General features: G+C 38.4%; 2 protein-coding genes across 2 annotated transcripts; both read left to right on the forward strand.

The window, feature by feature from the left end:
* The first annotated feature begins 224 nt into the window (after positions 1–224).
* On the forward strand, positions 225–7,197 carry LOC106081954 (adhesion G-protein coupled receptor G4). Its single transcript, XM_013244235.2, has 2 exons — positions 225–1,505; positions 6,080–7,197. Exons 1-2 carry the CDS (start codon positions 329–331, stop codon positions 7,195–7,197), a joined length of 2,295 nt encoding a protein of 764 aa, XP_013099689.2. The 5' UTR covers positions 225–328.
* An 8,878-nt stretch (positions 7,198–16,075) lies between these two features.
* On the forward strand, positions 16,076–24,117 carry LOC106081963 (adhesion G-protein coupled receptor G2-like). Its single transcript, XM_013244247.2, has 2 exons — positions 16,076–17,403; positions 22,782–24,117. The coding sequence occupies exons 1-2, from the start codon at positions 16,107–16,109 to the stop codon at positions 23,924–23,926; spliced, it is 2,442 nt and encodes an 813-aa protein (XP_013099701.2). The 5' UTR covers positions 16,076–16,106; the 3' UTR covers positions 23,927–24,117.
* Positions 24,118–25,653: the final 1,536 nt, after the last annotated feature.

Consider the following 25,653-nt stretch of genomic DNA (forward strand, 5'->3'; position numbering starts at 1 on the left):
AATATTCCCTAAAGACAAAATTTAAAAAGACATATCGCAATGCAATATTCAGCGAAGAAAAAATTTCAGTTACTTTTCTTGATTGACAGAACGAATTACTCTTCCCAAACCATGTAGAGCATCCATACGCATACCGCAATAAGCTCACAAAAAGTTGAAATCGCTGCCCCACATAATTTTATATAAATTTAGTCTTACTCAATCTTCGGCTAGCTAAAAACCAATGAAGCTCTTACCACTTTTATTTCTTTTACTTCCGTTTGTGTCGAAGGGAGGGAGCAGCCTCATAGACGTTGAGTTCTGTGCAAAAGACATCTATCCCACTACAATGAGGTGTGATAATGTGGATAATAATGCTTTGGTAATTTGGTTACCCTCCAATGTTGATAGCCAAACTTCAGTTGGAATTTGCTCAACGTCAAGTGATCTTCCCATAGAACGTTACTGTCATCATAATGGCTATCTTAATGGCATTTGGAGTAATGTGGATGAAGAAGCCAAACTTGTTGTCTGCGGCAGTGAAAAGTGTCCCGAAGAACAATTTGAACATTTTTATGTGCAAAAAAATAAAATACTTCATAAGCATCTCAACAAATGGCCTAATGTGAGGGTTGACGAAATGGCCATGCCCCATGATCTTTGTTTGCTTGAATCGGGACTTTTGTTGACACGCAAATGCATATTTGACTATCATGGAAACGCTGCCAAATGGGAAACTCAAGACTTTGCACATGTCAAATGTTTGCGTGACATAGAGCAATCTTTGGTAACTTACGATCTCAACAATCTATACCATGAAACTCGGGGTGTGGCCACTAACATCACCAACATGATATGCTCCGATATTATAGAGAAATTGAAAAATCTCTTGGACAAAGAGAATACAATGCGCATTGCTTCAGATTTGCAAATTTCAACCAATATTATGCAGATTATAACCATGAGTGATAAAGATCCGGCAATGGTGACGCAAGTTCTTCAGGTGCTAAATCTTTTGATGAATAGTGACGAACAAGTGGTGCACACCTCCAATCAAGTGGGCACACCCAAAACACTAGTAAGTACGGTGGAGACATATTTTGATGGTATGACCAATAGGATTATACCTAATTCCAAATGCCATCAAGTGCCTGATGGGGTTCGACATGACACAGGGCCTTTCACAAGTATTTTCTATATAAATCCCTCATGTGCCAATATATCTGGAATTGCAGTGTACAATAGTTCTGCTCATGGAATGCCATTTGTACGTTATGACATGGCCACAGGAACCCATTATCGGTATTTGTATTTGAATCAATCTGTGGAAGAGTTGCTGCAAGAACCCAATATGGAAAGTGCTGCATATTTTACTGAATCGCTGTGGTCAACATTGGCTGGTAAACCAGCTGTGGAGGCACTAAAGATATCGCTGTACAAGAATACAAATTTCTTCGAGGATGAACACAGCAATCAAACAACTCCTGAAAGTCATGTTTTGAAAATATCCCTACCAGGTTATAATGGTGAGTATTACCAAAAGAAAGGCAACAAAAATTGTTTAAAATGTTGAAAGAACTTAAGAAAGATCGTCGGATATACGAGATTTTTGGGGGATGAAAAATCAAACCAGTAAGGAAAGTAAAAGTCGTGTGGAGCCAACTACATAATAACCTACATCACCCAGTCTAAGTACTAAATTTCCCATAAACATTCCATTAAGGAACAGGTGATACTTCTCTTATACCAATGAGTGCAGTCCGATGTAAATTTTTAGCTCAATAATAAAGAGGTCTGAAAAGGCGATATAGGATGAAAGACATATATGGGTGCTACATCTAAACCAGAACCGGTTTTGATGATATTCGAAATTCTGTAAAGGTAGATCCAAAATTGCATCTTCTTCAGCCTTAAAAGGTCCAAAATTGCATCTTCTTCAGCATTAAAAGGTCATATATACCCGAGGTGGTGGGTATGCAAATATGTGTAACCCCCCTTTCGTCACAATTCGGTGAAAATTGGATAACTTAAGCACTCAAATTCGGCACGGACATTGAGGGGTCTAATAAATTTAAGTCACTGATCAATTTTGTAGTACAAAATATTGGTCTTTTTGACAGCTATATCCAAATATAAACCGATCTGTACCATATAGGATACGGATAACGAAGAGCCTAAAATAAGTCACAGCGTCAAATTTCATCGAAATCCGATAATAACTGCGCTTTTTGACTTTAAATCGATAAATCGTTCTATATGGCACCAATAACCAATCGGAACCGATCTGAACCAAAATAAACAAGGATATAATAATAAGCCCATGTTATTATACTCCACTACTATATCCGTTGTTATATCTCAATAGTGGCTGGTTTCAATCATATTTTATTCAGGTCCCGAGAACTCATATACAAGTAACATATTTAGTCAACAAATCTACTTTTTATGGTGGATTGGAAGATCGGTATATATGACAGCTATATCTATATAGTCTGATCTGATTCATATATGGGTTGGATGGCGGGAGGCTTAAACCAACTCACTATTTCAAATTTCGACGAAATCGGGTAATAAATAAAGCTTTTATAGGCTTTAGACCCCTAATCGGCAGATCGGTCTATATGGCAGCTGTATCTAAATATAGTTCGAACTGAAACATATTTGGGCGGATATCGGGAGGCTTAAAACAATTCACTATTTCAAATTTCGACGAAATCGGGTAATATATAAGGATTTCAGACGCTTAATCGGCATATTGGACTATATAACTACTCACCGTTTTAAATTTCAGCGAAATCGGGTAATATATAAAGCTTTTATGGGCTTCAGACCCTTTATCGGGAGATAGGTCTATATGGCAGCTATATCCAAATATAATCCGATCTAATCCATATTTAGATCAGTTGTCGGGAGGATTAAAATATCAAACTTTTTCAAATTTCAGGGAAATCGGGTAGTAAATAAATGGTTTATGAACTTCAGATCCTTTATCTGTAGATCGGTCTATATGACAGCTATATCTATATAGTCCGCTCTGAACCATATTTAGGTCAGTTGTCGGGAAGCCTTAAACTTTTCACTGTTTCAAATTTCAGTGATCTCGGATGAAAAATAAAGCATTTATGGGTATTAGACCCTTTAACGGAAGATCGGTCTATATAATAGCTATATTTATATATAGTCCGATCTGAACCATATTTGGGTCGTATGTTGAGAGGCGTAAAACTACAAACTATTTCAAATTTCAGAGAAATCGGTTAAAACATAAAGCTTTTATAGGCTTCAGACCCTTAATCGGGAGATCGGTCTATATGACAGCTATATCTAAATACAGTCTAATCGGAACTATATTTAGGTCAGATATCCAGAGACTTAAAATAACCCACTGTTTCAAATTTCAGCGAAGTCGGGTGATAAATAAAGCTTTTATGGGCTTCAGGCCTTTTATCGGCAGATCGGTCTATATGACAGCTATATCTAAATACAGTCCAATTGGAACTATATTTAGGTCAGATATCAGGAAGCCACTAACTACTCCCTGTTTCAAATTTCAGCGAACTCGGATGAAAAATAAAGCATTTATGGGCATTTGACATTTTATCGGTAGATCGGTCTATATAGCAGCTATATCTAAATATGGTCCGATTTGGCCCGTTGATGAACTTAAGCAGCGTGCATCAAAAAGATTTATCTTTGCTAAATTTCAGCTCAAAATCTTAATTTTTGAACTCTGGACAGACGGGCAGACATACGGACATCGATAAATCGTCTTAAAATTTTACGACGATCTGAAATATATATACTTTCTAGGGGCAGAAATTTATATTTCGATGTGTCGCAAACGGAATGACTAAATGAATGTACCCCCTATCCAACAGCGATGAGTATAAAAAGTAACCTTGAAAAAGAAATCCTAAGTGAGAAATTCCTCACTACTTACAAACTCCTTAATTGTTTTTCATGCCACTCCCCTAAGTTGGTTCATATCTAGTATAGTGTCCCCACCTAAATGCCGGTATCTGTTAGACGCGAAAACCGGGCAATGACCTACACATGCTATCACTTGCCGCACTGATTTTACAGTATTCAGCTCATAGTTCTATGTGTCCCATCATGGTATCAATAGTTATACTGACCTCCTCCTTACTTTCTTTAAGTAATAGACTCGTCTTCTCACAATCTGGATTCGCCCATAGGATTTTCTTGTCTTCTCGCGATCTGGATCCCCCGACCTACCAATCAGACTCTCGCCGCCCTACCAACCGGACTGCGTCGACCCTAAAGGTTTCGGGTTAACCAAGTATATTGACGGCATTCCTCTGGCCTTCACCGCCAAATCGTCTGACCTTTCATTCCTACTTACTCCGTTATGGCCCGGCACCCAAACGATGCCGGTTTTACCATCCTCTGAGAAGGCGTTAATCTGCCTCTTACACTGTAGACTGTTCGTGACCTTACCGTCCTGGTTGTTATTGCCCTTATGCCCATTTTCTGTCCGTAAAGATGTTCACACTCGACGCCCTGGCGTTAGCACCACACCACCTCACGCATTCCATGATCGCCCAGATCTTCGCCTGCAGAACCGTATTATGGACAGGCAGTCTAAAACAGATCTCAGTCCCTGGGTTCTCAATGTAGAACCCCAAGCCCACTCTGTCCTCTAGCTTTGATCCATCCATGTAACATGATCTTCCAGATGGAAATACCAGGGTTCCGTCAATCCAGCAGTGCCTGGCACTCGACCTCCAGGTTCGTCTCAGGTATCCGATGGGAAACCTCTTGCCTTCCTTCCGGGTTTCCTATCGTCGCCTCGATTATACCGCGATGGTATAAGCTGCTCCCATCCTCAATCCATTCTCCCATCGTCTTAAGTCTTATAGCCGCAGTGACTACCTCACATTTAATCTGTATGTCAATGGGTCGAATATCTAGAATAGTCTCCAGTGGCCTAGTGGGCGTGGTGCTATTCGCTCTGCCTATACCAAGACAACATGTTCTCTGAACCTATTGTATGGTCCTTATGTTGCACTTTTTCTCCAAAGCGGTCCACCAAACTACTGAGACGTAAGAAAATGGAGGCCGAAAATGGAGTACAACTCACATGTATGGGCTGGAGCTTCAAAATCATCCCTGGAGCTACTGGACCGTGTACAGAGGAGAACGATGGCGTTGATTGGGGACAGTGGGGTATCCAACTCTATTGTCTCTCTTCATCATCGTCGCAATGTGGGTTGTTTGGCGCTGTTCTATCGGTACTTTCATTGTGTGTGTTCGTCTGATATTCGTCTTCTTATTCCTGATGTGAGGATGTATGTCAGGGATACTAGACTTTCCAGGAACTCACACCCCTTCTGTAATAGATTGGCCAGCGGACCGCACAATGCATTATAGAGAGAATTCTTATTTCGCCCGAACGGTTCGTATGTGGAATCGACTTCCGGCTAATGTTTTTCCCACCCACTTTGACATCTTAAGATTTAAGACAAATGTCAATAAGCACTACATCCTTTTCAGCCCTCCAATTCCTAATTTCCTCTCGCCAACGCAATTCACTGCATTCATAGGGAACATCCCCTGCGTGTTGGCTGACAGAAAAAAAGTATTTGTCTAATCACGCTCCTGTAGAGGCAGTGGACTATCCTCGGATTCGGGCCCCATTTCGAGTCTGCGGTTCGTCTACATAGTGCCCAACATCTGTGAGCCATCTCAGTACATTCCTGAATGTGACACTTCCAATTTAGTTTCCTGCCCAAGATCACACCTAAGTATATTACCTTGTTAGATATCGCAATCGCCTTATTGAGGAAACATGGCGCATCTGGCTCAAATAAGTTTCGGCAGATATAACTGTTTCAATTTCTACTAGACTAGGCTGTGTGACCTGAGCGTGACCCGGGACCAAACGCTAAATACCACCTCTTTATTTTGTCCAGTCATTACTACTCATCTTACAACCAAATACCTCTCTCTGTCCGAGGTTTTAGGGTTTTTCCTCTTTTTTTTTTACTTAATCATTTATAATATTTTTAGCTTTTCTTGAAATAATTTTTTGCTTTCCGCAAAGTAATTAAGAAAGTGATTTTTGTTCTCTTTCCTATAGATGATCTTCCCGATGACTTACCGGTCATTTTTCAATCTCACTCCGGTGAAAGAGGTGAAGATATAAAATGTGGCCGCTACAACTACATGACCTGGAATGCTAACGGAGTGGAAACGTTTAACGAGCTGCATCGCGTGCTCTGTAAAACTCGCCAATTGACCCATTTCGGTGCACTCTTGGGTCTGCGCAAACATCGCGAAATGATTGGTAATTCTGTGGCTCTCACAGTCATGGTGGAAATGACTTTGGAAATTATCTCACTTGTTGGCTGCTCACTATCGCTATTTGGCCTGCTGTGCATATGGTTGACAGCTCTTTGTTGCCCTGAATGGCGTTCGCAGTCCTCAAATAAACTTCTAATGCACATATGTTTTGTACTAACCCTAATCATGTCCTACTTCATATTTATCAATGTGCCTGATTTTCATAGAACGTTCATTGATATGAACAAAATTGGCTATTGTATAGCAGAAGGAGCTTTTTTGCAATATACGATTTTGGTTCTGTTCGTCTGGATGTTTTTTATAGCCGTATTGCAATTTCAACGCTATGTCACAGTAATTGGAGTTGAGAGACCTAAACATTTTCTGTGCAAATATGCCGTGGCAGCATGGGGATTGCCCGTTGTGCCTACAGTTCTGGTTATATATTTTGATTCCACATCATATATGCCCTATGGAGATAATAACACCATCTGCTATCCCTCGGGGCGCAGTTTGTATTTGGCAGTTTTGCTACCGATATGTCTGGTGATTATGAGTAATATCGGAATTTTCTTCTATATACTGTGCAGCGTGGGAGTTTCCCTGATGCGATCTAAACGAGTTGGTTCCCGCAAGAACTCTGTGGTGCCACTGCGTTTGACAATTTTGTTATTTTTCCTGCTGGGCTTAGCATGGGGATTTGGCATTGTGGCCCATATAAGTAATAAAATGGTCTTTTCCATATGCTTTTGTTTGACCTCAACGTTGCAGGGTTTTGTATTGTTTCTCTTTTTTGTGGTATTCGATCTTAATGCACGAACATCTTGGACAAAAATATGGTGCATAAAATCCTACAACAGCCTAGAGGAAAGCACGACAATGTGGTCGGCAAAATTTACCAACAGTCGGGGATAGATATAATATTAGCTTATGTTTATGTAAAAATATTTTAATTTCCTTTAGTTTTATATGATAATATTTAAATAAATAAAAAAAACTGAAACATATTCTATGTATTGGTTTGCCCAAAAAGTAATTGCGGATTTTTCACATAGTCGGCGTTGACAAATTTTTTCACAGCTTGTGACTCTGTAATTGCATTCTTTCTTCTGTCAGTTATCAGCTGTTACTTATAGCTTGCTTTAGAAAAAAAGTGTAAAAAAAGTATATTTGATTAAAGTTCATTCTAAGTTTTATTAATAATGCATTTACTCTCTTTAAAAAAATCCGCAATTACTTTTTGGGCAACCCAATATTTTGTATTGTGTATCTAAAATTTTAAAGAAAACTTACCACTTTGAATTTAAGGGGACCTGAAAAAGAGAAGATGAACAAGTAATTAGATATTGTGGTCTCACAATAAAACATAACATGCAAAACTATACCATGGACAGGTGTAAAAGTGAATCAGATGGTTAGTAAAATTGCAAATATTGCCCATGAACGTTCCGCTAAGGAACAGGGGCAAACTTCTCACATACAATGAGTGCAGTTCGATTCAAGTTTAAGCTCAATGATAAGGGACCTCCTTTTTATAGCCGAGTCCGAACGGCGTGCCGCAGTACGACACCTCTTTGGAGAAAAGTTTTACATGGCATAGTACCTCACAAATGTTGCCAGAATTAGGAGGGGAAAACCACCGCTGAAAATTTTTTCTAATGGTCTCGCCAGGATTCGAACCCAGGCGTTGAGCGTCATAGGCGGACATGCTAACCTCTGCGCTGCGGTGGCCTCTTTGATTGTTGTAGATGTAAATAATGGCGACATGATTTTTATATCCTCCACCATTGGATGGGAGTATACTTATTTCGCCGTTCCGTTTGGAAATATTGATCTGTGCTTCAACAAAGAAAATAAATTTTTGACATTCTAAGTCGATATAGCCATGTCCGGCCGTCTGTCCGTTCGTCTGTCGAAAGCACACAAACTTTTCCTGAGCCTCTGGAGGGAGCAATTCTTATCCAATGTGGCTGAAATTTTGTACAATGACTTCTTCTACGACTTCCAATATACGTGTATATATGGCCTACAAAGGCCATATCGGATGAAAGATATATATGGGAGATATAACGAAAACTGAACCGATCTTGATAAAATTACGCACACATATCTTATACACAAAAATTTATTTGTGTTTGTTTGTGTGTTCCTTATAGACTCAGAAACGACTGAACCGATTTTCTTGAAATTTTTACAGATGGTGCATAATGATCCCGTGGTGAAATAGGGTACTAAATTTTTTGATGTCGGAAGGGGGGGCGGACCCTCCCCCTTACTATAATTTTCAGAAATGCCAGATCTCATAGATGGGTGGTGCGATTTAAACGAAATTTTGTATGCTCTCGTATAGTACCCTAAAAATAAAAATTTGGTATCCAAATTTCGTATGGGGTATCTAGGGGGGCCGCCCCACCCTAAAACCTACCAAACATATATTTAGACCAATCACGACAATATGGGACTGAAATGAAAGTCAATTAGGATAAGAAAACGTATCTGATATCCAATTGTCGGACCAAGTGTTAGGGGGTCCACCCCTTCCCCAAAACACCCCCCAAACACGACTTATTTACTGACCAAGGGAATATAGAGCTTAAATAAAAGGTATTTGAGTGTAGAATTCTAATCTGATATCCAAATATGGGACCAAGTAGTTTGGGGACCGCCTCTCCCCCAAAAACATCGCCTAAAGGGGACAAATTTACGACCATAGCAATATGGGGCTCATATGAAAGGTCTTTTTGAGTATTCGGGAAAAGTGTCTATGGGGCCACCCCAACACCACAACACCACCCAAATAGGAAGTATTTGCTGACTATTTCAATATGATGCTCAAATAAGAGGGGTTTTAGAGTAGAACCCGAATCCGATATATATTTTCAAGACCGCCCATCCTCTAAAACACCCCCCAAGCCGGTCATGTTTGCCGACTATTGAAATATGGGGCTCAAATTAAAGGTATTTGGGAGTAGACCACGTATCTGATATCAACATTAGGGACCAACTGTCTAGGGGACGTCCCACCAGCATAACAACCCCCAAATAGGATGTTTTAGCTCACCAAGACAATTTGGGTCTTAATGACAGGGGAACTAAATATTTATAGTTTTTAGGGCCCCAAACCGGACATATTTGCTGACTTTTGCAATGTTTAAATGAAATTATGCAAACTAATTTGATACCCGATTTTGAGGCCAATGGCAATATGGGGTTCAAATACATTATATATAGATATATGAGAATAGAGCACGTTGCTGATATATTTTCCGAGCTTAGTGTTTGGGGGACCACCCCAATTCCCAAAACACCACTAAATCGGGCATATTTACCGAACATGTCAATGTGAAGATTAAATGAAAATTATTGGTGAGTAAAGCAAGAATTGATACCCACTTTCGGGACCAATTTTCTGGGGTTCTACCCCTTTCCCAAAATACCCCCCAAACAGCAATTTTTTTCTGATCATCGCAATATGGGGCTCAAATAAAGTTATTTGGGAGTAGAATACGAATTTGATATCCATATGTAGAACCATGTATTTAGGGCATCATCCCTTCCCCAAAACACCCCCCAAAGGGTTAAAATTTTTCGACCATGACAATATGTGGCTCAAATGAAAGGTATTTGAGATTAGAAAACGAATTTGATAATTAAATTTGGGGCCATGTGTTTGGGGGACGCCTCATTCACCTAAACCAATGGCTATATGGGGTTTAAATAAATGGTATTTGAAAGAAGAGCACGATGCTGATATTTGAAAGAAGAGCACGATGCTGCTGCTGGGGGACCACCTCACCCCCGACAACACCCCTAAATCAGATATCATGAGAATATCGGGCTGAAATGAAGTATTTTAAGAATGGAGTACACCTTACATACAAACTTAAATTCGTTGCCCAATAAAGATCATATGGGATTCGCATAAAGGCACTTATATTGTTAAACGATACTATTTTCGTAGGATGGTACAAAAAGCTGTTTAATTGTCGAAAATAAATGTTCCAAGGAAAATTGTGTTCCATATAAAGTAAAAGAAGTCGCAGCGGAGCGGGCCCGGGTCAGCTAGTTGGAAAATAAAATATTCGGTTGCCCAAAAAGTAATTGCGGATTTTTTAAAAGAAAGTAAATGCATTTTTAATAAAACTTAGAATGAACTTTAATCAAATATACTTTTTTACACTTTTTTTCTAAAGCAAGCTAAAAGTAACAGCTGATAACTGACAGAAGAAAGAATGCAATTACAGAGTTACAAGCTGTGAAAAAATTTGTCAACGCCGACTATATGAAAAATCCGCAATTACTTTTTGGGCAACCCAAAAATACGTCTTGGGCAAAATTTTGCAAAGGTCGGATCAAAATCGTGTTAATTCAGCCTTAAAAGTTCATATCGTATGAAAGATATATATAGGAGCTATATCTAAAACTAAACCGATTTATAAATGAAATTTTGCACATATATTAGAATAAATAAATTTTTTTAAGATCGAACCAAAATTGTGACTACTACAGCCTAAAAAGGTCATATCGTGTAAAATTGTACATATGGGAGGAGCGTCATAGGCGGACAGATTAACATTGATTACAATAAAATGGAAAATCGAAAGAACAGGAAAAACAGGAAAAACAAGTAAAAGCGTGCTAAGATCGGCCGGGCCGAATTTTATATAACCTCAACCATGGATCGCATTTGTCAAGTTTTTTAAATGACCCTTTCAATATCTATTTGAGCTACATCAAATTATTGACTGATATGAAATGTACTTCTCATTGCTGTCAGAGGTCATAGAAAAATACCACCTTCAAAATTTCAGGCAAATCGAGTAAAAATTTGCGACCTCCAGTGGCTCAGAGTATCAAACTGGAAGATCGGTTTATGTGGCAGCTATATCAGGTTATAACCAATTTTAACCATACTTGGCACAGTTGTTGAAAGTCATAACAAAACGACATCTGCAAAATTCAAACCAAATCGGATAAGAATTGCGCCCTCTAGAAGCTCAAGAAGTCTGATCGGGAGATCGGTATATATGGCGACTATATCAGATTATGAACTGATTTAGACCATACTTAGCACAGTTGTTTGAAGTCATTTCTCAACGATATGCGCAAAATTTTAGCCAAATCGGAAATGAATTGCGCCCTCTAGAAGCTCATGAAGTCTAATCGGTTTATGTGGAAACTATAACAGGTTATGCACCGATTTGAACTAGAGTTGTTGGAAGTGATACCAAAATACTACGTGCAAAATTTTAGCCAAATCGGATAAGAATTGCGCCCTCTAGAAGCTTACAGGAAGTGCGATAGACTGCGAATGGTGTCACTACAACACCAAACGGTGACGAACCATACTATACCTTCCATAACACGAGACATGAATTTGGCTGTGGACTTGTGGTCAGTCGGAGACTGAAACACCTTGTAATATATGTAATCCACATTTCATAAAAATCTTGTGAAAATTGCATACCTATGTCCCATAGCAGTTATATCGAAATATGTTCCGATTTGGACCAAATACTAATAAGTGCGAGTCATTGTTCAATTGTGTATAACAAAATATTGGTCTTTTTAGTAGCTATATCTAAAAATAAATCGATCTGAACCATATACGACACGGATGTCATAGAGCCTAACATAAGTCACTGTGTCAAATTTCAGTGACATCGGATTCTAAATGCGCCTTGTATGGGGCCAAGATTTTAAATCGAGATATCGGTCTACATGGCAGCTATATCCAAATGTGGAACGATTTGGGCCATAATGAAGAAGTATGTCGAGGGGTTTAACTTAACTCACTGTCCCAAATTTCAGGGATATCGGACAATAAATGCGCATTTTATGGGCCTAAGACCCTAAATCGGGGGATAGGTCTGTATGGCAGCTATATCCAAATGTGGAACGATTTGGGCCATAATGAAGAAGTATGTGAGGGGTTTAACTTAACTCACTGTCCCAAATTTCAGGGATATCGGACAATAAATGTGACTTTTATGGGCCTAAGACCCCAAATCGGAGGATCGGTCTATATGGCAGCTATATCCAAATCTGGACCGATCTGGGCCAAATTGAAGAGGGATGTCGAGGGGCCTAACACAACTCACTGTCCCAAATTTCAGCAAAATGGGATAACAAATGTGGCTTTTATGGCCCTAAGACCCTAAATCGGAGGATCGGTCTATATGGGGGCTATATCAAGATATAGTCCGATATAGCCCATTTCGAACTTAACCTGCTTATGGATAAAAAAAAAGAATCTATGCAAAGTTTCAGCTCAATATCTCTATTTTTGAAGACTGTAGCGTGATTTCGACGCTGATCAAGAATATTCATACTTTATAGGGTCGGAAATGCATATTTCGATGTGTTGCAAACGGAATGACAAAATGAATATACCCCCATCCTTCGGTGGTGGGTATAAAAATGAAATGGAAAGACGTGAGTGGGAGCGAATTGAGATGTACAGGAGTCAGAATGAAGTGCGGAAATTCCACCAAAGAATTAAACATCAAACCGATGGCTTTGGTGCAAGCACATCCTCCTGTAGAGACGAAGAAGGAAATCTGGTAACTGACACAGATAGCATGCTGAGGATATGGAAAAAACATTTTACCCAACTGCTAGTGTCCGACGTTGGCGGCGAAGAGGATACCGCAGAACCACTCAATGATGACGGTATAGAATTTTTAACTCCTAGTCAGAATAAGGTCCAAGTGGCAGTGAACCGACTGAAGAACAAGGCAGCAGGAGACGACGGGTTACCCGCTGAACTATTTAAGACCGGAGGCGACACGCTGATAAGGCGTAGGCATCAGCTTATCTACGCAATCTGGCTAGAAGATGATTCAGCATACTTTGTCCCGTATACAAGAAAGGAGACAAGACGAAATGAGCCAACTACAGAGGAATAAGTCTCCTCCCCGTCGCATACAAGATACTCTCGAGCGTACTGTGTGAAAGATTAAAACCTAAAGTCAATGAGATAATTTGGCCCTATCAATGCGACTTTAGACCTGGTAAATCCACCCTGGACAAGATATTCACACTGCGCCAAACCCTGGAAAAGACCCGAGAAGGACAAATTAGCACTTACCATCTCTTAATTGACTACAAAGCCGCTTTCGATACACCTTTACGTTCAAAGGTTTAAGCCTCCAGACATCTGACTTAAATATGGTTCAGATCGGACAATATTTAGATAAGGCTACCATATAGACCGATCTGCCGGCCGGGCCGAATCTTATATACCCTACACCATGGATCGCATTTGTCTAGTTCTCTGTGCGGTATCTCTTTATGGGCAAACAAAGAATAATGGGAAATAATTTTTATGCTATTGGAGATATATCAAGTTATAGTCCGATTCGGACCATAAGTAAATTTATTGTTTAAGATCATAGTAGAAGTCATTGGGTAATATTTCAGTGCTCAAGAACCATATTCGGGAGATCGGTTTATATGGGAGCTGTATCAGGCTATAGATTGGTAAAGACCATATTCGATACGTATGTTGACGGACATTGTACAAAATGTCAGCCAAATCGGATAAGAATTGCGCCCTCTATAGGCTTTAGAAGTCAAGACCCTAGAACGGTTTATATAGCAGCTATATCAGGATATGTATCAATTTGACCCATATTTATCGCAGTTTTTGGAAGTCATAACAAAATACTTCATGCTAAATTTTATGGGAGCTGTATCAGGCTATAGATTGGTTAAGACCATATTCGATACGTATGTTGAAGGACGTTGTACAAAATATCAGCCAAATCGGATAAGAATTGCGCCCTCTATAGGCTTTAGAAGTCAAGACCCCAGATCGGTTTATATAGCAGCTATATCAGGATATGTATCAATTTGAACCATATTTATCGCAGTTTTTGGAAGTCATAACAAAATACTTCATGCAAAATTTCAGCCAAGTCGGGTAAGAATTACGCTCTCTAGTGGTTCAAGAAGTCAAGATCCAAGATAGCTTTATATGGCAGCTATATCAGGTTATATACCGATTTGATTTATATTGGGCACAGTTGTTGGAAGTCATAACAAACAATTTCATGCTAAATTTCAGACAAATCGCACCTCGACAAAAGAACTGCACCCTCCAGTGGTTCAATAAGACCGATTTAAACCAAATTTAACACAATTGTTGTTCAGCCAAATCGGGTGAAAATTGCTCCCTCTAGTGGCTCAAGAAGTCAAGACTCAAAATCGGTTTATATGGCATCTATATGAGGTTATGAACCGATTTGAACCAAACTTAGCACAGTCCTTGGAAGTGATACCAAAACATCACGTGCAAAATTTCAGCCGAATCGGATGAGAATTTCACCCTGTAGTGGCTCAAGAAGTCAAGACTCAAGATCGGTTTATATGGCATATATATAAGGTTATAAACCGATTTGCGCCCTCCAGTGGTTCAATAACACAAGATAAAAGATCGGTTTATATAGCAGCTATATCAGGGTACAGACCGATTTAAACCAAATTTGACACAGTTGTTGCTCAGCCAAATCGGGTGAAAATTGCTCCCTCTAGTGGCTCAGGAGTCAGGACTCAAGATCAGTTTATATGGCATCTATATAAGGTTATGAACCGATATAAACCATACTTAGCACAGTCGTTGAAAGTGATACCAAAACACCACGTGAAAAATTTCAGCCGAATCGGATGAGAATTGCGCCCTCTAGTGGCTCAAGAAGTCAAGACTCAAGATCGGTTTATATGGCATATATATATATATATAAGGTTATGAACCGATTTGAACCATACTTGGCACAATTGATGGAAGTGATTCCAAACCACCATGTGCACAATTTCAGCCAATCGGATAAGAGTTGCGTCCTCTAGTGGCTCAAGAAGTCAAGATCTAATATCGGTTTATATCAGATTATATCAGGTTCAAAGCCGATTTCAACTATACTTAGCACAGTTATTGGAAGTGATACCAGAACACCACGTGCAAAATCTCAGCAAAATCGGATAAGAATTACGCCCTCTAGATGCTCAAGAAGTCAAGACCCAAGATCGGTTTATATGGTAGCTATATTAAAACATGAACCGATTTGGCCCATTTACAATCCCAATCAACCTTCACTAATAGTTAATATTTGTGCAAAATTTCAAGCAGCTAGTTAGCATGCTTTCGACAGACGGACGGACGGACATGGCTAGTTCGATTTAAAGTGTCATGTCGATCAAGAATATATATACTTTACTTTATATATACCTATGTTGGAAGGTATAGTAGGATGATTAATATATCCATGATGTTGGGTATCCAAAGTTAGGCACGGCCAAACTTAGAGTAACCCTTATAATTTTCCGGCGGGGGGTTACTGGCGCAGCGCCCCAACCGCATAAGTTATGTGAAATCTCATAGGAATCCCTTGATGTAGCAAGACACTTGCTCCAAGATCTGACGCTAGCTCCAGCCGCCCCTAACCTGGGAACAGATGCTGATGTTTACCATTTGTTTTTTGAAGGCGCCAATAACTCGGCCGGTCATTTCGAGTATCATTGGCCCTCAGTATTTGAGTAAGAGTCAATGCCACCTGACCCCTCACAGAGACACTCTTCTCGATATAGATATAGACCGCTCATATCAAATTACTAAACTGATAAAAGGGGATTTCTCAATCTACACAATTCCTTTGCAAATGATTATTCAAATCACCCTTTTTTACGATAAAACCAATAAAACACTACATCTATAACCATAGATAGGATATAAATAAACAGTATGTAAATCTTCAACGACGGACACCAGTCAGTGGTCAGATATTCAGCTCGAAAGATCATCGCTCGTCTTATAATATAAAAAGAAAATGAAAATATTGTTGGAATTTATCTCAATACTTTATATCATTAGCTTATCGTCGGTGGTTTACGCGGGGCAATTGTGCGACAAAGAAATATACGATGCTGAGTTTCATATTCGAGGAAGAAATGAGACTGTCAAAAAAATTGAAGTTCTTGCCATTTGGTCGCCCATGCGCACAGGATGGCACAAAGTCAACCAGTTGTGTTCAAATTATACAGGATTGCCGTTAGAGAGAAAGTGTTATCGTAGTAATGAGACCAAAACAGCAACATGGGACACCGATGTTAGAGGAATTGAACTACTGGAATGTGATTTTATACCCAACAGCTGTGTGTCAGAATCCTTTGTACATGTCTATCTCAAGAAAAACAAAGTACACCAACGGCATGTCAATACATGGCCTTCAGCAAAGCTGGGAGAATATGCTAAGACCAAAGATGTTTGTCTGCTTGACACTGGTCTGCCTTTGACACGTAAATGTGTTTACAATAGCAAAAACTACACGGTCAATTGGGAGCAGGGGGAAAAGTACAAAAACATACAATGCCTGCTCGCATTGGAACAAAAAATAGTGACCCTCAACCTAACTAATCTCTACAAGGAAGTGGAAGCCGATAATAAAACAAATCAGGAAGCAGTCAAACAATTGACAGATATATTATCCCAGCCTGATACCGTGAGAATAGCTACAGATCTTGAGATCTCTACCAACATATTGGAGACCATCACTGCGACGGACAAGAGCCCAGAACTTATGCCGAAAGTGGTCGAAGTCACCAACCTGATAATGCATTCCAACGAGAATGCTGTCAACAGTTCGAAACAAATAGAAACCCCAACCAATTTGTTGAAAACCGTCGAAACCTATTTGGATGATATGGCCGATGTTATAATGCCAACGTACAAATGCTCAGAGATCCCAAGTGGAGTTAATAAAATCGAAGAGGATCTTACCAGTGTTTTCTTTATAAATCCGCATTGTTCGAATATATCCGGCATTGCTGTGTATAGCATGAAAAACCCGCAAGAAACATCGATTCTGTATGACACTGCCACAAAGACATATTTTCGTTACATACATTTGAATCAAACGCTGGAGGAGATTTTAAATGAACCTCATCTGGAGGTAGCCAGCTTTATTCCCCAAGATGTGTGGCAAACATTGCAAAAGGAGGCATCGGAAAGTGTGACAGCTATACGATTTTCTCTATACCGTAATGGGAATTTCTTTGTCAATAATAAGGACAATGAAATTACACCGGCAAGTGTTATTATGAAGATGTCGCTACCTGGATATACAGGTAAATTGATTGAAAGTTTAAGCTTTTACTTTATTTCGTTTTGCAACATAAGAGTTGAGATTTTATGTTGGAATAATGAGCTTGTAGACTAGTGCAAACAAAAACGGAATTCAATTATAGTTCACTCGTGTCTTCGGATCGGCCTTTACTTTGTTAACACTCTATACTGTTTACAATTTATTTCTATGCCATATAGTTTTGCGGCTTATGACAACGGAAGAAGTGATCAAGCGACTTATTTATCCCATTCATGATTCAATTATTCGTACTCTAGAAATGTATTGTGTTCGTGTAGAATATATATGTCAATTCCTTTTGTATTTCTTTTAATGAAGCAACCGACCGCACCGTATTAATAGGCCGAGATGCGTTGTACCCACATAACATGCTTGTAGCTTTGATGGATTTATCCTCGGAGCATCACTGGTTTGAGATGACTACTCTTGACTCTTGGTTGTTAGTGTGTTCCTTATAGAAACGGCAGAAACGGCTGAACCGATTTTCTTGGGACTCAAATATTGAAATATTCAGGATAACAAACCGGACCATGTGCTAGGGGGACACCCAAACCCCCAAAAAAACACCTAAATCGGACATATTTACCGACCATGGCAATATGGGACTCAAATGGATGGTATTTGCGAGAAGAATACGAATCTAATATTCAAATGTGGGACCACGTTTCTGGGGATCCACCCCTTCCCCAAAACACCCCCCAAACAGGACTTATTTACTGCCCATAGTAATATGGGGCTTAAATTTAAGGTATTGCGTTGCCCAAAAAGTAATTGCGGATTTTTAAAAAGAAAGTAAATGCATTTTTAATAAAACTTAGAATGAACTTTAATCAAATATACTTTTTTTACACTTTTTTTCTAAAGCAAGCTAAAAGTAACAGCTGATAACTGACAGAAGAAAGAATGCAATTACAGAGTCACAAGCTGTGAAAAAATTTTTCAACGCCGACTATATGAAAAATCCGCAATTACTTTTTCGGCAACCCAATATTTAAGTGTAGAATTCGAATCTGATATCCAAATATGGGACAAAGTGTTTGGTTGCCCGCCTCCCCCCAAAAACATCCCCCCAATGGGACAAATTTATGACCATAGCAATATGGGGCTCAAATCAAAGGTCGTTGGGAGTAAAGCATGAATCTGATATCAATATTCGGGAAAAGTGTCTATTGGGGCCACCCCACCCCCACAACCACACCCCAAATAGGAAGTATTTTCTGACTATTGCAATATAAGGCTTAAATAGGAGGGCTTTTAGAGTAGAACACGAATCCGATACATATTGTCAAGGCCCACTCACTGAGTGGCCGTCCATCCCCCAAAACACCCCCCAAGCCGGTCACGCTTGCCGACTATGGAAGTATGGGTCTCAAATTAAAGGTATTTGGGAGTAGACCACATATTTGATATCAACATGAGGACCAACAGTCTTGGGGACGTCCCACCACCATAACAACCCCCAAATAGGAAGTACTTGCTCACCACGACAATTTGGATCTTAAAAAGAGTGGAACTAAATATTTAAAGTTTTTAGGGCCAAAACCCCAAACTCTTGTAATAAGGAGAATTTCTTATCCAATTTTGAAGCCAATTTGAGGCCTAATTTCCAGAAACGCCAGATCTCGGAGATGGGTGGTGAGATTTGAGCGAAATTTTGTAGGCTCTCTTATAGTAACCTACAAACAAAAATTTGGTATCGAAATTTCGGATAGGGTACCTAAGGGGAGCGGGGGCGCCCCACCCCAAAACCTACCAAATATATATATCCACCAATCATGACAATATGGGACTCAAATTAAAGGTATTTAAGATTAGAAAACATATCTGATATCCAATTGTCGGACCAAGTGATTGGGGACCACCGCAACCCCAAAAACACCCCTATATCGGTCACATTTACCGACCATGGCAATATGGTATTTACGAGTAAAATACGAATCTGATATTCAAATCTGGGACAAAGTTTCTGGGGGTCCACCCCTTTCCCAAAACGCCCCCCAAACATGACTTATTTACTGACCATAGCAATATGGGGCTTAAATAAAAGGTATTTGAGTGTAGAATACGAATCTGATATCTAGATGTGGGGCCAAGTATTTGGCGGTGCGCCCATCCCCGAGAACATACCCCAAAGAAGACAAATTTACGACTATAGCAATGTGGGAATCAAAAGAAAGGTCTTTGGAAGTAAAGCTCGAATCTGATATTAATGTTCGGGAAAAGTGTCTATAGGGCCACCCCACTCCCATAACACCACCCAAATAAGAAGTATTTGCTGACCTTTGTAATATGAGGCTCACATAAGAGGTATTTTAGAGTAGAACACATCTGATATATATTTTCAAAGCCAAGTCACTAAGTGGCCGCCCCATCCCCCAAAACACTCCCCAAACCGGTCATGTTTGTCGACTATGGAGAATTGGAGCTCAAATTAAGGGTATTTGGAAGTAGACCATGAATCTGACATCAACATTTGGGACCAACTGTCTAGGAGTCGTCCCACCACCATAACAACACCCAAGTAGTACGTATTTGCTCACCAAGATTATTTGGGTCTTTAAGATAGTGGAGCTCGAGATTCATAGTTTTTAGGGCCCATGCCCCATATTTACTGGCTTTTTCAATAATGAGTTTAAGTGAATGGTATTTGAGATTAGAAAACGAGTTTGATATCCAATTTTGAGGCCAATGGCAATATGGGGTTCAAATATATGAGAATAGAGCATGTTGCTGATATATTTTCAGGGCTTAGTGTTTGGGGGACCACCCCAATCCTCAAAACACCCCTAAATCGGGCATATTTACCGAGTATGTCAATGTGGGGCTTAATTGAAAGTAATTGGAGGGTAGAGCAAGAATTGATACCCACTTTCGGGACCAATTTTCCGGGGGTCTACCCTTTTCCCAAAATACCCCACAAACAGCATTTTTTACTGACCATCGCAATATGGGGCCAAATAAAGGTATTTGGGAGTAGAATACGAATTTGATATCCAAATGTAGAACCATTTTATGACATCAACCTTTCCCCAAAACACCCCCCTACTTATACTTATTCCCACATTTGGATATCAGATTCGTATTCTATACTCAAATAGATTTTATTTAAGCCCTATAATGCCATGGCCAGTAAATAAGTCATGTTTGGGGGGTGTTTTGGGGAAGGACTCGACCCCAGAAACTTGGTCCCACATTTGGATATCAAATTCGTATTCTACTCGTAAATACCTTTCATTTGAGTCCCATATTGCCATGGTGGGTAAATATGTCCGATTTAGGGATGTTTTGGGGCTTGGGTTGGTCCCCCAAACACTTGGTCTCACATCTGGATATCAGATTCGTATTTTACTCGCAAATACCTATCATTTGAGTCCCATATTGCCATGGTCGGTAAATATGTTTGATTTAGGGGTGTTTTGGGGGTTGTGTGTCCTCCAAACACTTAGTCCGACAATTGGATATCAGATACGTTTTCTAATCTTATATACCTTTCATTTGAGTCCCATATTGTCGTGATTGGTCTATACAAATATTGTAGGTTTTTTGGGTGGCGCGGTCCCCCAGGTACCCCATCCGAAAATTGGATACTAAATTTTTGTTTTAGGTTACTATAAGCGAGAACACAAAATATCGCTTAAATCGCACCACCCATCTCCGAGATCTGCCGTTTCTGAGAATTAGGGTTAGGGGGAGGGTCTGTCTGTCTATGTTAATTTGTATACAAATTCTTCAAATTTGGTACAGGCATGTTTTCCGGTCTAGATACGAAGCCTATCGAAGTTGGAAAAAAATCGGTTCAGATTTGGATATAGCACACATTTATTTTTCTCATGTTCAGCGTCATAGGCGGACATGCTAACCTCTGCGCTACGGTTTCAGTAATAATGCAATAAAATGGTCATTTGTTAACCGATTCTCTCGAGATTTGGCAGGATGTATTTTCTTATGTATTTTTCTTTCTGGATATTAATGGTAAATTTCAAAGAAATCGGTTCAGATTTGGATATAGCTCTCAGATATATCGCCCGATTTTAACTTCCAGAGTCACAACACGCATTTATTGACCCATCTTGCCAAAATTTTGCAAAACGCTTTTTTCGACGACTGCCACAGTATCTGAGAGCTTTGATCGAAATCGGTTCAGATTTAGTTATAGCTCCCATATATATGTTCGTCCGATTTTAAGAAATATTGCAATAAAGTGCTCATTTTTTAACTGATCCTCTCGAAATTTTGCAGGAAGGATTTTCTTATGACTCTCTATATTATTGGTGAATTTCATAAAAATCGGCCCAGATTTAGATATATCTATCATATAAAGGGTGATTTTTTTGAGGTTAGGATTTTCATGCATTAGTATTTGACAGATCACGTGGGATTTCAGACATGGTGTCAAAGAGAAAGATGCTCAGTATGCTTTGACATTTCATCATGAATAGACTTACTAACGAGCAACGCTTGCAAATCATTGAATTTTATTACCAAAATCAGTGTTCGGTTCGAAATGTGTTCATTCACCGTAACGTTGCGTCCAACAGCATCTTTGAAAAAATACGGTCCAATGATTCCACCAGCGTACAAACCACACCAAACAGTGCATTTTTCGGGATGCATGGGCGGTTCTTGAACGGCTTCTGGTTGCTCTTCACTCCAAATGCGGCAATTTTGCTTATTTACGTAGCCATTCAACCAGAAATGAGCCTCATCGCTGAACAAAATTTGTCGATTCACTGAAAATGATTTCACTGAAAATGATTCACTGAAAATGATTTGCAAGCGTTGCTCGTTAGTAAGTCTATTCATGATGAAATGTCAAAGCATACTGAGCATCTTTCTCTTTGACACCATGTCTGAAATCCCACGTGATCTGTCAAATACTAATGCATGAAAATCCTAACCTCAAAAAAATCACCCTTTATTTGCTCGCCGAGGTCCGTGATTCAGAATTGGATATAGCTCCCACATTGTACTTATAGGGTAGGTGTAGGGTATTATACAGTCCTTCGTTACTGGTTATACATAAGATTTCATATAATTGTATTCTTGTATAGCAATTTCATGCTAGGACCTAAAATACCCTTAGAAAACACAACATCCAACTTTGGACGTCGTGGCGGCATGGCGGCATGGGTTATCGCAACCCGATCGCCATAATATTTCGTTTTATGCTACTTGGGATCAAAAGGAAACAAAATGTAGGGTATACATTTCTCTATTTGCAAAAAAAATTCTCCTCTATGGCATGGGATGGTCTAATGTCCATAATTCCATTGGGCGGATTAATATCCGCAACCTCATTTCAACCTAAACTAACCTTACCTATGTCACTTATAACCCATTTCCTTTCTTCTATCATTTCAGATGACTTACCCGGATCTGTACCCCTCATATTCGGTAACAACCACGAGATCTCTAATGAAAAGCCCCAATGTGGCACCTATGACTACAAGGAGAAATGGAAAATGACTGGAGCCAGTGAATTCTATACCAAATATGCTGCAGTATGCAAAATCACACGACTCACCCCATTTGGAGCGCTTGTAGGCATAAATTACAAATATGACTATGACGCTGATGAAACCGTCCTTACCATAGCCATGGGTCACAGTCAGGAAATCATATCCATTGTTGGTTGTGTCCTATCATTGTTCGGTCTGTTTTGCATATGGTTAACAGCCATTTGCTTTAAAAAATGGCGTTCACAATCTTCCAATATGTTGCTATTAAATATTTGTCTCGTCTTGACATTGATCATGGCCTACTTTATGATCATAAATGTGCCTGATTTACGTGATATGTTGATAGATGCAACCGAAATCATGCATTGTTATGCTGAAGGTGCCATCCTACAGTATTTGGTTTTAGTGCTATTCCTTTGGATGTTAATCATAGCCATTTTGCAGTACCGCCGCTACGTAACTGTTTTCGGAACCGAACGAAGTCCTTGTGAGGTTGCAATGTATATTGCAGGCGCCTGGCTTAGCCCAATTATACCTACAGCAGTGGTAGTGTTGTACGATCCCGATTCGTATCTACCAATTTCAGAAAATGGCGATGTCATCGGCACCTTTTGCTATCCTTCGGGAAGGAGTTTCTATTTTGGCATATTTCTGCCACTTTGCGTGGTGATTGTAGTCAATGTTTGGATTTTCCTCTACATTCTTTGCAGTTTAAGGCGTTCACAGAAAAAATTCAAATGTTCTCGAGACCAAAAGGATTTCACTAGGCAGGTGCACCTCGGCATACTGCTCTTCTTTCTGTTGGGGATAACATGGCTATTCGGCATATGCGCCCACATATTCAAAAGTCACCTACTGTCATTTGCCTTTAGCCTGACATCTACATTGCAAGGATTTGTGTTGTTCATATATTTCGTAGTGTTCGATAAAAGTGCGCGTAGATCTTGGACCCAATGCTGTGTAGGCAAAGATTATTACACCATGGAGAATATATCCTCGACGCCATTAACTTATTCTAGTTTGCGAAATTCACGCAAATCTATATAATCGCAACGTTTGAGAACAACTCTAATAAGTTGGCTAATACCAGTTTAAATGTTCATAACATTACAAAAAGTTAGGGTTTCAACGAAGCCTCACAATTGAATCGAAAGATGTATGAAATCGAAGAAAAACTAAACTGATAAACATATTTTGTAACAAATTTTTAGATCTTTTCTCGATTTTTTTGTATGCACCACAACCCAAAAAAGAATTGAATAAATTGCAATAAGAATTTAGAAAAAAATAATTAAACTAAACAAGATCTGTTTCATATTGGGAGAATTTGAAAGCAACTAAAAATAAACAAAGAAAAAAAAACAGAAAAAGGCACTATACAAAACTTTCTACAAAAATAAAATTTTCACAAACTTATTAAAAAAAAACCAATTTTGACAAAACTTCCTTAGAAATGAAATTTTGAAAAAATTGCCTAAAGAAATGAAATTTTGAAAAAAAAATTATAAAAAAATGTAACGGAGACAAAATTTTCTTCACATATGAAACCGTGACAAATTTCGTTAAGAAATGAAACTGTGACAATATTTCTTCTAGAAATGAAATTATGACAAAGTCTTCTATAGAAATGAAATTTTTAACAAAATTTCCTATAGAAATGAAATTTCCTATAGAAACGAAATTTTGACAAAATTTCCTATAGAAACGAAATTTTGACAAAATTTCCTATAGAAACGAAATTTTGACAAAATTTCCTATAGAAATGAAATTTTTACAAAACTTCCTATAGAAATGAAATTTTGACAAAATTTCCTATAGAAATGAAATTTTGACAAAATTTTCTATAGAAATGAAATTTTGACAAAATTTCCTATAGAAATGAAATTTTGACAAAAATTCCTATAGAAATGAAATTTTGACAAAAATTCCTATCAAAATGAAATTTTGACAAAATTTCCTATAGAAATGAAATTTTGACAAAATTTCCAACAGAAACGAAATTTTGACAAAATTTCCTATAGAAACGAAATTTTGACAAAATTTCCTATAGAAATGAAATTTTGACAAAATTTCCTATAGAAATGAAATTTTGACAAAATTTCCTATAGAAATGAAATTTTGACAAAATTTCCTATAGAAATGAAATTTTGACAAAATTTCCTATAGAAATGAAATTTTGACAAAATTTCCTATAGAAATGAAATTTTGACAAAATTTCCCATAGAAACGAAATTTTGACAAAATTTCCTATAGAAACGAAATTTTGACAAAATTTCCTATAGAAATGAAATTTTGACAAAATTTCCTATAGAAACGAAATTTTGACAAAATTTCCTATAGAAATGAAATTTTGACAAAATTTCCTATAGAAATGAAATTTTGACAAAATTTCTTGTAGAAATGAAATTTTGACAAAATTTCCTATAGAAATGAAATTTTGACAAAATTTACTATAGAAATGAAATTTTGACAAAATTTCCTATAGAAATGAAATTTTGACAAAATTACCTATAGGAATGAAATTTTGACAAAATTTCCTATAGAAATTAAATTTTGACAAAATTTTCAATAGAAAATTTTTTCAAAATTTCCTATAGAATTGAAATTTTGACAAAATTTTCTTGGAAATGAAATTTTGACAAAAGCCTTATGGAAATTTAGTTTTGACAAAATTTTTTATAGAAACAAAATTTTGACCAAATTTCCTATAGAAACAAAATTCCCTATAGAAATGAAATTTGGACAACATTTTCTATCGAAATGAAATTTTGACA

The sequence above is a fragment of the Stomoxys calcitrans genome, chromosome 2 (assembly GCF_963082655.1).
Source record: "Stomoxys calcitrans chromosome 2, idStoCalc2.1, whole genome shotgun sequence".
Lineage (NCBI taxonomy): Eukaryota > Metazoa > Arthropoda > Insecta > Diptera > Muscidae > Stomoxys > Stomoxys calcitrans.

Coding starts and splice junctions, on each gene's coding strand:
- LOC106081963 (XM_013244247.2), top strand. CDS start 16,107: ATGAAAATATTGTTGGAATTTATCTCAATACTTTATATCATTAGCTTA. Junction 17,404..22,781: donor GTCGCTACCTGGATATACAG/GTAAATTGATTG, acceptor CTATCATTTCAG/ATGACTTACCCGGATCTGTA.
- LOC106081954 (XM_013244235.2), top strand. CDS start 329: ATGAGGTGTGATAATGTGGATAATAATGCTTTGGTAATTTGGTTACCC. Junction 1,506..6,079: donor ATCCCTACCAGGTTATAATG/GTGAGTATTACC, acceptor TCTTTCCTATAG/ATGATCTTCCCGATGACTTA.